General features: G+C 47.5%; 1 protein-coding gene across 1 annotated transcript in view; it reads left to right on the top strand.

Annotated features, from left to right (window-relative positions):
- The first annotated feature begins 1431 nt into the window (after nt 1-1431).
- The window catches only part of RNFT2 (ring finger protein, transmembrane 2), a 56774-nt gene continuing 44990 nt past the window's right edge, over nt 1432-13215 (top strand). The window contains exons 1-4 of the mRNA XM_068990221.1: nt 1432-1455; nt 1935-1993; nt 7535-8016; nt 10881-10957. Of these exons, the coding sequence (XP_068846322.1) occupies nt 1432-1455; nt 1935-1993; nt 7535-8016; nt 10881-10957 (642 nt within the window). The remainder of the gene's footprint in view (nt 1456-1934; nt 1994-7534; nt 8017-10880; nt 10958-13215) is intronic.

Genomic DNA, 13215 nt, shown 5'->3' with positions numbered 1-13215 from the left:
ACATAGTCAAAGGCTTTAGCATAGTCAATGAAGGAGAAGTAGATGTTTTTCTGGAATTCTCTTGCTTTTTCTATGATCCAGCTGTTGGCAATTTGATCTCTGGTTCCTCTGCCTTTTCCAAATGCAGCTTGAACATCTGGAAGTTCTCGGTTCACACAGTGCTGAAGCCTAGCTTGGAGAATTTTGAGCATTGCTTTGCTAGCATGTGAGATGAGTGCAATTATGGGATAAACTTTCCTTCATATATGGAGATGGTGCTACTGACCAGTTTTGTTTTGGTTTGTGTTTCGGGTGATTTTCCAAAAAGAAAGAAGGCTTCTCTGGTGAACTGTTTCTAATCAGCAGCCCTGGTAACACCAGTACTGTCCCCTGAAGAAGGCTGGTCAGGATCAAGAAATCACTCAACAGCCAATTATGGCACCCTGAACTAAGCCAGATATCATCTTTTGTTCTGCAACAAGAAAATATTTAAGGAAGCTAAACCTATTCATATAAAGGGTCTGGCTTTTGTTTCTTCTCTAGGGTGAGAGGTCAGGGAAGGAGCAAGGCATATATAGAAAGAGGTAAAGTGAGAGACCCATTGATGTTTTACTTGTTGAGTGCAGCTCTGTGCCAGGCAGTGTTCTACATGTGGAGGTGGAAGGGCAAATGAGGCAGACGGATCCTTACTTTTATAGTGTTTATATTCTAATGGGGGACAGAGCATAAATAAATAAGCAAGCATGTAAATAACTGATCGATGCTATGAAGATAGTTGAACAGGGCAACATATGGTGGGTCAGGAGGGTGAGAAGAGAAGACCTCTAGGAGGAGGTGACATTTGACCTGAGGGAGCTAGCCAGAAGGAACAGCATTCTGGGGAGAGGGAACAGCAAGCACAAAGGCCCTGAGACAGGAACAAGCTGGCATCTTTGAAAAACAAAAAGACCAGTATGATTGAAGGGGCTTGGTTAAAGGGAAAGTGGAGGCAGGTGAGGTTGGGGACAGGTGAGGCCTGCAGGCCAGGAACAGAACTTTGATTTTATTCTGGTTACAGTAGGTCACCTTTGGAGGCCCTAAAACATGTCTGTATTTCCTAATCAGGACTCAGAGTTTGACAATAGGGCAAAATATGTTCAGATCATAACTGTCCTCAGGAATACCAATGCGGGATCAATGGGAGGCTAGCAAAGGATAAGGAGGCAACATAACCATCTGTTTATAGCCACCCCCCCATGAAGCCCTAAGACTTCTTAGGTTCAAGGCATCCCATGGACTAGTCACTTAAGTATTCTGTGCCATCCAGGATTTGGAATCTCTGGTAAGCTCCTGTGTCCCTTTGGAGAGAAGGAAGAGGGAGAGATCTGCTTTCTCTGGAATCCAGTGGTCACATCCCCACCTGGAACCCTGAATGCCCACCTGAGGTGTCGTCAACATGGAGTTCTGAAGTCCATGTGGTTCCTCACAGTGAACCAGGTGACATGTCTGCATGGGGATTCACATCTTCATTACCAAATGTGAGGGCTGGAAGGAAGCTCTGGGTTCAGACACTCCACCCCTCTCCCTTTGAACCTATGGGGACTCTGAGGCCACCAAGAGGTTACTGACTTGTCCAGGGTCACACAGCAAATTAAGGGTGGCACCGGTCCAGGATCTGTGTCTCCCAAATGTCTGTCTACTGCACCTCTTTGTTTTATAGTTCACTTCTTTCTCCTCTCATGTGAAGACTTCCTCCACCTTCAAGTCTCATCCTCCTCATCCATGAATGACACTTTCCTCAGGGGACAGAAGGTTGATTTGAGGGTTGAATGACATACCAGACTGAAACCCAGTTTGCAAAATGTCAGAAAGCTCTAGGGATATAAGATATGAGTAGTACTTATTTATAGTTACCATGGCAATCTAGGTGCTGGGAATGTTGGGAGACTCTGGTTCATGCCTGTGTTGACTTTTAGGTCTTAAGGAAAATGCAGAGACGCCACAGCAGCAACACAGAAAACGTTCCACCTGAAAGGTAGGCATCACTCTCATTCCATCCGAGGCTCTGAGCTTCAGGTGGTCGGGACGACCCAAAACTGGATTGAATGTTACCTGCTCCTCAGGGCTACTTGTCAGAAGGGTGGAGGAGATCTGATCGGAAACTGCGTTGCACAAAGATGACCTCATATCCTCAACACACAACAGCTTGCTGTTGCTCTTACGGTAATTCTCAAAGCCTGTGCAGCCAGTGGTCCACTTGACTGTGTCCATGATTGCACCCAGGAGATTTTAATTTATAGAGGTGTCTGGGTGGGAACATGGAGAGGCTGATGACCTTGAAAGAAGATTTTTATTGCTTGCACTTCCCAAGAGAAAAGGGCTTCCATCCTACACAGGGCCACATGGGGAAGCACCAGGGTCAGCCAGGAGACAGAAAGGAGCAAAGGGAAAGCATAGGTCACAGCTTTTATTGTGTTTTCCACACAAAGTAAAGCAGGGCAGAGGAAACAGCTTAGCATTGACTAGTTTGAATAATGTTGGTGGCCTCTATGCTATAGGAGTGGTCTCTAGCTGTCTGGTACCTGGCCCTGGGTGATTTGAGGCAGAGGAAATATTGGCCGAGAATGTGAATTAGATAAAGGAGATGGTTGGGGATATAGGCTCTGGGTCACAGGGAAGCTGTAAACAAGTTTGGCCATTAGTTTGACCCTATAATGTGTGTATGAAAGTGTTAGTCACTCAGTTGTGTCTGATTCTCTGCGACCCCAGTGACTGTAGCCTGCCAGGCTTCTCTATGTGTAGAGTTCTCCAGGCAAGAATACTGGAGTGGGTTGCCATTTCCTTCTCCAGGGGGATCTTCCTGACCCAGAGATCGAACCCAGGTCTCCTGCATTGCATGCAGATTCTTTACTGTCTGAGCCACCAGGGAAGCCCCGTAATGAGCAGATGCCAAATAGACAAATACAGAACCTAAGAAAACAACAGGTAAAACAGTAATGAACTAGGATTTCTATCTACGTAAGCCAAAAAGAGTACAGACCGTGGGGCCCTGTTCTCAGGTTGTGACAGTCTCCCGGCCCAGCCCTCTCACCATGCTTGAATATACACCCAAGGAGCTGGCAACCAAGGTTTTCCTATTTCAAGTCCTCTGTGACTCTGAGGTTCGCAGCAAAATCACAAAGTACTCACCAGTGCCAGTGTTGAGTTTTGCATGAATCCTCCCTGTTCTCTGGGGAAAAACTCCTTTAGTCAGATAACCCTTCGACAAAATCCCACATCAGTCACTTCCCACTTCTGTGCCTTTGGCAAGCACCTTCACCTCTAGGCTTTAGTTCCCCCGTCCATAAATGGCAGATAACAAAACTCAGGGTTGCTTGTGAATGAGTGAAAATACAGAAACACAGCACCTGGGATGTTTGATAAGCTGCACCGTTGGAGCTTTTTCCAGCCTCCAAAGACAGAACTGCTCTCCGCTTTTAAATGAATGGTGAGGTCTTTGGGGGCAGAGATGACACTAGAAAAATAATGGCCACTGTGACTTGTATACTTTCCTATGTCACCCTCATATTAGCCAGTGGACGTCAGGACTGTTTTTATCACCATTTTATAAATGAGGAAACTGGGGCTCAGAGAAGGTAAGTAAGATACCTGAAGTCACACAGACAAGAAGTGGCAGGGCTGAGATTCAGGCCCCAGTCAATTTGACCTCTGCGAAGTATGTGCTTTGAGACTCTACATTTCAGCTATCTCCTATTTTGATGGGTTCACTGTTCTTCCAGGTTGCTTCACATTCTAGCCTTTAAGTAGTTAAGTTGGAAGCTCACCCTCTGCTTCCCCCAAGGATTATTCTTTCCCATTTAGGCTGAAATCTCAACTGCATGCTGGGGAAAGGCCCAGGGAAGGGAGGCCAGCTATAAAAAGGCCCTTGGTGGGTTGAGCCTTCCCTGGTTGTACTAGAGGTCCCCTGAGCCCAGTGAGCTCAGAGTGCTGGTGAGCTTAAGGCAGGCAGGAGGTTTTCCAGAGCCCTTGGGATAGTGGGGGAGAAGGTGGCCTCTGTGGGCACCTGCCAGGACTCCTGCTGTCTCAGTTCAGCTTCTTAAAGTGCATAAAAAGCTGAAGGCCCCTTGAGGATCATAGCCATGGTGTTAGTTATTATTATCTTTATCATCATCCCAAGCTCAAGAAACTAGGCCCACACATTTCCTGGGCTTTTGGAGCCAGCAGGGATGGGCCATGGAAGGTGGGGGAATAGATAGCCATCTTCAAGTTCCCTCCCTTGCCCGGGCATAAAGTTGGTGGTTTATAATAACTTACCCCCGGGTCAAGTTTGTAAGGCCAGTGAAGCCAGTCCCAAGATTTCTGCAGATCAGAATCTCCCCTGCCGGGTTTAACAGATGTTCTTCAAGATGTGAGTAGGTTTTCTGTGGAGGAAAATAATCCCGTGATCAAATAAGTTTGGGAAACACTAGGTTTAAACAAAGTTAATGTTTTCAGTTGCAGGCCTTCTCAGAGCCTTTAGCATAACTTATTCATTCATTCTTTCAAATAATATTTATTGAGCATGTTCTGTGTACCAGGTGCATTGTGCTGGGTCATGGCAATCCAATGGAGGGCAGACAGTCGTGGTCTTTAACCTTATGGAGCAGGGCCCAGTCTGAAATACCATTCTTAGTGCCAAGTACATGTTATAATCACCTGGGGGCTCTGAGGGAATAGAGGCGCTGTGACCCAACCCCAGAGATTTTTTTTCAAGTTAGAATTAATATTATAACTTCAATGAATTTGTATACTTCTAAGTGTTTCTTTTTCATTGATTGGGTTTTATCTAGCTGTTTCATCTTCTAATGTCCTAGGCACCTGCTTTGGTCTATGCCACTGGCTGGGCACTGAGAACAAAGAAGTGAATCAGATACAGTGTGTGGCCTCAGGGAGCTTACAGTCTAGTAGGAGAACAGGCCATGTAAACAAATCAGTGTACTGAGTTGTAGCTTGTGGTATACTGTCCAACCCCAAAGATTTTTGATTCAGTTGGTCAACACTAGGTCCAAGGCCTGTATTTTTCAAAAACTCCCCTGAATGATTATAATGTACATGCAGGGCTGAGAGTCACAGGTAAGGAGTAAAATAACTATGATCAGTCCCATTTTGTGCCTGGATGATAGGAGGTTAGGGTACAGTGAGGACAGAGAGCAAAGAGACTGTCATTGTCTGGGAGGTGGGCAAAGCTGCCCCGAGCAAGAGAGAGTTTTAGCTGAAATCTGATGGATCAGTGTAGGTTTCCTGGTGGGGCCAACCAGTGAAGGGGCTGGGCTTGGCAAAGGCCCTCCAGTAGGAAGCGCTTGGGTAGTGAGAAAAGGGCACGTGGTGAGACAGTGGGGGAGAGGGTGGCCTCTGTGGGCACCTGCCAGGACTCCTGCTTTCTCAGTTCAGGTTCTTAAAGTGCAGAAAAAGCTGAAGGCCCCTTGAGGATCATAGCCATGGTGTTAGTTATTATTATCTTTATCATCATCCCAAGCTTGGGATGGGCCAGAGCTAATCCAGGCTGTCTGGCAAGTTCATCTCTCTGAGACTGACTCTGTATGCTGTGCTGTGCTAACGGACTCAGTTTCTTTATCTATAAAATGGGAATGATATTAGTCCCTAACTATGGGATTTATCTGAGACTGCAGGAAAGCATTTAGAATGGGAAGCCCTTTTAGTGGGATAGTGTAATAATTGAATATATGTTGGATTTTTTTTATTCACCCTGTTCTCTGAGTGGGAGATAGTTTATATAAGGTCAAGTGTGAAAGCAGTGTAAAACCTTCCCTGGAGCCTCCCTCAGGGGCCATTTCGTCCCTGGGTGATAGCTGCCGTGCATTTATTAAGCACCTACTGTATGCCCTGGGTTGCAGAGTCCAGAGGATGAGTGGAAGTCAGCTCTCACTTGGAGTAAACTCTGGGTGTTTTAGGTATACTGAACGGGTTTGTGGAGGTGCCTTGGGAGCCCTCTTCTGGGGTGAGAGGAGGAGGAAAGGGTGGCTCTTTGCCCCTCCCACTGACACAGCACATTAAACTAATCAGTTCCACCTGTTCTGTGGACTGATTCCATTTGAAAAGGACAAGTCCAAGAGAAGACATGACATCCAGGGTTCTGGGGCCTGGTGTTTATGGGAAAGGGCACTCAGTTCAAGGCTCTGCATTCTTGGAAGAGTAACTCTAGGCTCTCTGCTCCTCTGGCAGTGGCTCTGAAAGAGCATCAGCATGCTTTATCTGATTTCAGTACAAGAGGCTGTGCTTGGAACTAGGAATGGCAGTTGGCCCTGGAGGTTTTGCATAGGGATAGAGATAAGAGTTCCCATTTACTTAGTGTCAGATAAATTTGATCCCCAGGAATTCTATGCATGAACAGTGTTTACACCCATTTTCCAGGTGAGAAAACCAAGTGTAGACTTGTTAAGAGCCCTAGGAAGGGTGGAGCTAGGGTTCACACCTGGGCTTCTCCAATTAAGTCTTCTTCCCATTACTCTCTGCCGCCCTCCAAATATCAGCTGTAACCACGGTGGATCCTCTTGGGAACTGGGAATCATTGAACTTGTAGATGACAGAGCCGGGGAACCTGAGTTCCTGAGGTTATTCTCGAATCGTAGGACCCTGCGCTCCCTTCTCAGTGAAGTAAAGTGGTTAAGAAAGCAGACTCCAGAGGTAGCCTTCTGGGTTTGAATCTCTCTGTACCACCCCTTACCAGCTGTGTGACTTTAGACAAGTTACTCTTTTCTGTGCCTCAGTTTCTTGATCTGTAAGATGGGGATATTATTAGTACCTGACTCACAGGGTTGATAGGAAGACTTAATGAGTTAATTTAATGAAAAGCAGTTGGAACAAGTATCTGGCACATAGGAAATTTTCAGTAAAGATTATAACCCTATTGCTATTATTACTTGTATTAATTTGCAAGGGCTGGCCATGACAGGGTGTTGTAGACTAGGCGGCTTAAATGACAGAAATTTATTTTCTCACAGTTCTGGATGCTGGAAGTCCAAGGTCAGGGTGTCAGCAGGGTTGGTTTCTTCTGAGGCCTCTCTTGGTGGCTTGCAGATGGCCACCTCCTCCCTGTGTCGTCATATCATCCACCCTTTCTTGTGTCTGTGTCCAGATTCCCTCTTGTAAGGACAAAAGTCATATTGGATTAAAGTGTCAGTCGCTCAGTTGTGTCTGACCCTTTGCAACCCCATGGACTGTAGACCACCAGGCTCCTCTGTCTATGGGATTTCCCAGGCAAGAATACTGGAGTGGGTTGCCATGCCCTTCTCCAGGGGATCTTTCCCACCCAGGGATCAAACCCCAGTCTCCTGCATTGCAGGCAGATTCTTTCCCATCTGAGCCACCAGGGAACCTGGACAAGGGCTGGCACTAATAATCTCCTTTTAACTTAATCACCTCTGCAAAAACCCTTCTTCAAAAACAATTGCATGCTGAGGTACTGGGGGTTAGGGTGTCAATGTATGATTTTCCTGGGGGAGGGGGCACAATTCAGCCCATAACATTATTGATCCTGTCATTTGCCCCCCCATCCTCCACTGCCTGACTGGTCCAGAAATCGCAGCCAAGCGCTCAGCTCCGAGGCGAGTGTGGACGAAGGTGGCGTCTTTGAGAGTCTGAAGGCGGAAGCGGCCTCCCCACCAGCGCTCTTCTCGGGCTTATCCGGCCTCCCGGCAGGCGGCCTCCCCACCACCCCATTCCCGTCCAGCCTGGTCCTGGGGGCCGCGGCTGGCGGTGGGGACGTGTTCCTGCAGATGCCGGCATCCAGGGAGGAAGGCGGGGGCCGTGGCGAGGGGGGCGCCTACCACCACCATCGGCAGCCCCACCACCACTTCCACCACGGCAGCCACCGCGGGGGCTCCCTGCTGCAGCACGTGGGTGGGGACCACCGCTCACATTCGGACGAGGCAGGCGATGAGCAGCCTGGGACACCCGCCCCAGCCTTGTCGGAGCTGAAGGCTGTGATCTGCTGGCTCCAGAAAGGGCTCCCCTTCATCCTCATCCTCCTGGCCAAATTGTGCTTCCAGCATAAGCTCGGTGAGTGTCGGGGAGATGCGGGGGTCAATGCCTGCCACTTAACCCAAGGGGTTGGGGGTCTCCATCCCAAGTGCCAAGGGAAGGCAGTAGAGGTCCTCATGGTGCAAAGTCCTTAAAAGGCCAGGATTCCGCTTCAGACCTGGGTTCAAATCCTGGTCGACTAGCCTTCTCTGAGCCTGTTTCCTCATCTGTCCAGCAAGGGTTGTGATAGAAACATTCAGCTGGTTGGGTGACTTGAAGGTGTGGAGGAGTTCAGACTTCTCCAGTCTGAACCTGAATTCTTCCCCTTCCTAGCTGTGTGATGCTGGGGACATTATTTAACCTCTCTGTGCTTTAGTCCCAACGTCCATAAAATGAGGATTAAAATAGTATTTGTACTATTCAGGGGTCCCCAACCTCCAGGCCGTGCGACAGTACCTCCTGTCAGCTCAGCGGTGGCATTAGATTAGAAGTAAAGTGCATAATAAATGTAATGTGCTTGAATCACCCATAAACCATTCCCCCCATCCCTGACCTATTGAAAAATTATCTTCCATGAAGTCAGTCCCTGGTACCAGAAAGGTTAGGGACAGCTGTACTATTTCATATCCTATTATATAGGTATCATAGATACGCATATACTATAACAGTGTGTTACAGATACTATTATATGTACCGCTTCTGCCTTCATAAGACTGAGTAAGGTTAAATGAGTAAACGTGTTAAGCCCTTAGGTCAGTGCCTGGCAGAGACTAAGTGCTGTCCAAGTGTAGATAATCATCTTTATTATATTCATTGTTAGTACCTGTAAAATATTTAACGTGGAATCCTGCACATAGCAAGTGCTCAATAAATACAGCCTATTACTAGGAAGTAAAATAATGATTCATGAAGTACTTAGCATAGTACCTGACACATACTTAACATTGAATAAACGTGGTCTCTGGCCCACTGCTATTTATTTCTGTTACTGGTATTAGATCATGGTGTTGCTGTGTCCTGGAGAGTTTTAGGCTATTGTTTTTATCTTATGGCAGAAATTATAGTACAGATTATCTCATAGCCTAGTACATAGCCTAGTACATCCCACAAGAAATATCTAGAAGAGGTTAGGCCATCATTTGTGTCTGATTTGCCCCTTTCCGGTATGTTCCAGCTGACCCAGGTCACTCCTTCCTTTTTGGGATGCTACCATATCAGTCCCTTCCTTTTTTTTTTTCCTTTTTGACCAATTAAAAAATGGTGGCTTTTTTGGTTTCTATAATCGCGTACACACTGGGTTCTGGGCCCTTCAGCACCTCCTTCCAAGTCTAGCACCAGCCGGACTCAGGCGCCTGTGGCAGTGGTGCCGGTCCCCTTCTTGGGTGTCTGAGCCCTTTCCCCAGGTGCTGTGGACAAAGCTTCAAGCGGAAGGTTCTGCCCCTTGCTTCTGAACTTTGCAAGCTACTGAGCCTCAACCTTTGCAGGCCCCTCCTTTCTCCGTCCCCCCTTTCTCCTAATGTACATAAAGATTATACTGTACACCTATACCTTTTCATGAAAGAAAGTGAAAGTGCTAGTCACTCAGTCAGGTCTGGCTTTTTGCAACCCCATGGACTGTATAGTCCACCGACTCCTCTGTCCATGGGATTCTTCAGGCGAGAATACTGGAGTGAGTTGCCATGCCCTTCTCCACCTTCCTTTTTATTCCTAGAAACAGAAGCTGGCCTGTTTCTTCTTACCTGAATTCCAGCAAACTCGCCACCAAGTTTTATTTCCAAGTTTGGTCATATTCTTTCTCAGTTGTCAGGTTTGTTCAGTTGATCAAAGAGTATAAGAAGGGATTGTGGGGTTACTGATTTTGATTTTATATGTTTTCAGTAAAGCAACTCATCTTTTATAAAGTAGATCTGGAAGCATGCATGGAATACATGTACTATTTAAAAAGTAAAAGTGAACTGCAAGCATGGGAAATTCTGTACGTTGTGTAAAAGCAGAATCCTGTCCACAAGGAACAAAAAGTAGGATTTGAAAATCCCTGCTCAGGGAGAATTCTGACTGTAGCTTAGCAAATTGTGGAATAAAACTCCGTTCTTTCTCCGCCCTCTCCAAAGGTCGTGTTTTCCTGTCAGCTAGGAATTCTTTTCCTTTTTAGCATGAAACTTCCATTTCTTATGGTGCTGTGGCCTTTTGCCACATATGCTTTTATTACAAATAACATGCCTCAGATTCTTTTTGAAAATAGAAATACTTTGGCTACCTGATGCAAAGACCCAGCTCATTGGAAAGGACCCTGGTGCTGGGAAAGATTGAAGGCAAAAGAAAAGGCTAGCAGAGGATGCGATGGTTAGATAGCATCACTGACTGGACATGAGTCCAAGCAAACTCCCGGAGTTAGTGAAGAATGGGGAAGCCTGGCATGCTGCAGTCCATGGGGTCACGAAGAGCGAGACATGACTTGGTGACTGAACGGCAACAACAGAAACTGCTAGAGATTGCGCATTGTAAGCAGTATCCCTCCTTGAGTTCAGTCCTGTTACTATTCTGTTTTTACAGAGGAGGAAACTGGGCTCAGAGCGGGGCAGTGACTCGTCCAAGCTCACACAGAGAGGAGGTGGCAGAATTGAGATTTGAACCCAGATCTTACCAGACTGCACAGCCCATGCTAACTGGTCCTATAAAATACCCTCCCCCCAGTGGCCTCAATCCCATCCCTAAGTCAGGGGCCTCGAGGTTCCCAGCAATATACATGACAGCCCAAATGCCCCAGAGATGGGATTTTCTCTCTCCTCTGTGGTTGGCGTGTTGACTCTGAGGAGGGCAGGTATGTGTCCCATGTCCCTAGTAATCCAGGCCAGGCCTGACACATCTAAGTGGGTGGTCTTGGCCCTTCCTCTCCCCTGCAGGCATTGCTGTGTGCATCGGAATGGCCAGCACCTTCGCCTATGCCAACTCCACGCTCCGGGAACAGGTCTCTCTAAAGGTGAGTCACCTGGCAAATCAACCTTCCAGCGCTGCTGTAACAAATGACCACAAACTCATTGGCTTAAAACCGCACAAATGGGTTCCTTGTGGTTCTATAGGTCAGAAGTCTGAAGTGGATCCCTCTAACCTAAGATCAAGGTGTCCACAGGACTGTCTTCCTTCTGGAGGGTTTGGAGGATGGTCTCTTTCCTCACCTTTTACAGGTCCTAGCAGTCACTCACATTCGTTGGCTCCTGGCCCCTTCTCCTTTGGGCCACCCACATTGCGTCGGTGAACATCCTTCCATAGACACATCCCTCTCTGACTCTGCTCTTCTGTCTCCCTCTTCCACTCTCAGGGGCTCTTATGATTATTTGGACCAACCCCCCGGGTAATGCAGGAAACTCTCCCCATCGCAGGGTCAGCTAATTAGCAATCTTAATTCCACTTGCAACCGTTATCACCATGGAACCGAACAGATTCACAGGCTGCGGGAGTTAGAACAGGAGCACCTTTGGGAGTCATTCTTCTGCCCCCTACCCTGGCAGGTCCCAGATGTGCCACCCTTCTCCCTTCCAAGAGCAGCCTCTCCTCTCATGCCCCTAGCCCAGTCCCCTTACCCTCCTGACATTCAGTCAGTTAACTCATTTCCAACCCACCCTCATGGTTAAGGCCACCCCAGTGGCACTTCTGGGTGGCTGTGTGGGTCTCACCACCGTCATCCCCAGTGCCTTCTGATACCTGCTGAGCACTCAATGTGTCCAGCACAGTGCTGGACCCATTTCACAGCTCATCTTGGAGATCTATCCCAGCAACTTGGGAGGCAGGCAGAATCACACTTAGTTTATTTTTCCAATGAGGAAACAGTGGCCCATAATTTCTTGGCTAAGATCTAAGTTTTCTGCCAAAGGCCATATAGCCAGTGCGAAGCATGGTGTCAGGATATGAATCCAGGCACTGTGCCCAGAGCCTGTGCTCCCCCAGGTTCAAATCCCAGCCTCTCCACCCTTCTGCAAGCCCTTGGAGGGGTGACCTCACTGATCTCATCCTCAGGTGCCACCTCTGGGCAAGGAATTGCCACATCCACTTCACCCACTGAGAGAATTAAGCCAGATGGTGTGTGGAATGTGTTTTGTGCAGCACCTGGCTCATAGGAACAACTTAGCTATTTTTCCTTAACAAGCTTGTGTATTCTGCGGCACATGGGCTCCTATCATAGCCACGATCCTCTCTGACCCTGCTTTGGGGTCATCTGCTTTCTTGGAAGCACCTAGGCCTCCATGAGGCGAAAATGCCAGCTCAGTCTTTATTTTAAACAAATGAGCATGTTGAAGTCAGGAGTAGGGCATGGAGCCAGAGGTTCTTCTTGACCCTCAGTCTCGCCTTCTTCACGCCAACCCCTTTCTGTTGCTATTAGAACAACAAGTTGGGACTTCCCTGGTGGTCCAGCGGTTGAGAATCTTCCTTGTGATGCAGGGAACACAGGTTCAATCCCTGCTCAGGGAACTAAGACCCACATGCCATGGAGCAGCTGGGTCCACAGGCCCCAACAACTGAACCTGCACATGGCCACAACCAAGGAGTCTGTGCTGCACAACAAATGATCCCGCATGATGCAACCAAGTTCCCACATGCCTCAACTAACACCCCATGCAGCCAAATAAAGGAATAAATAAAAAATTTTTTAAATGACCTATAAAAAAGAGCAGGTTGTTCAGTGTCATAGTGGGGCTGTTGGGGCTCTCTCTTTCTCAGATGCAGTAACATCCTCAGGATGCCTTGACTTGAATTGTAAGGACAAGGGAATGCCTGTATCCATGAATAGGCTTCTGGGGTCTTTGCACCTTTGAAGACTCAGGTGATGTTTTGCCTATGTGTGCATATTTCAGTGGCAGTAGGTCTACATGACTCTTGGTTTAGGAATCTCAGCTGACTACTGGAGAACTACCCCACCTGTCCTCCAGAGTCTGGCTTCTCAGGGCATTGCTCATTCCCTCTCTCTTCTACTTTTGGTTCAGATTTACAGGGGATTAAGCTGGAATCTATTATTTATTGGCATAAAAAGGGCTGCCGAGTGGATTAATCACATTGATAAGAGCAGTTGGTTGGTTGGAGGTGGTTTCTCGAGCCGTTAACCTTGACCACTCCTGGAATAATGGGTGGATGGAGATGCATTTATTTTGTCTGCTCTATGGAAATGTGTGTTGTAACAGTGTGTGAAGTACTGAGCTGTGTCTGGAGACTGGAGCATTTACCGAAACCACAGGGAAGGTTACA

Source organism: Capricornis sumatraensis, chromosome 17 (assembly GCF_032405125.1).
Source record: "Capricornis sumatraensis isolate serow.1 chromosome 17, serow.2, whole genome shotgun sequence".
In the NCBI taxonomy this organism is placed as follows: Eukaryota; Metazoa; Chordata; class Mammalia; order Artiodactyla; family Bovidae; genus Capricornis; species Capricornis sumatraensis.
The sequence above is the reverse complement of the archived record's forward strand: the minus strand, read 5'-3'. Positions and strand labels throughout refer to the sequence as shown.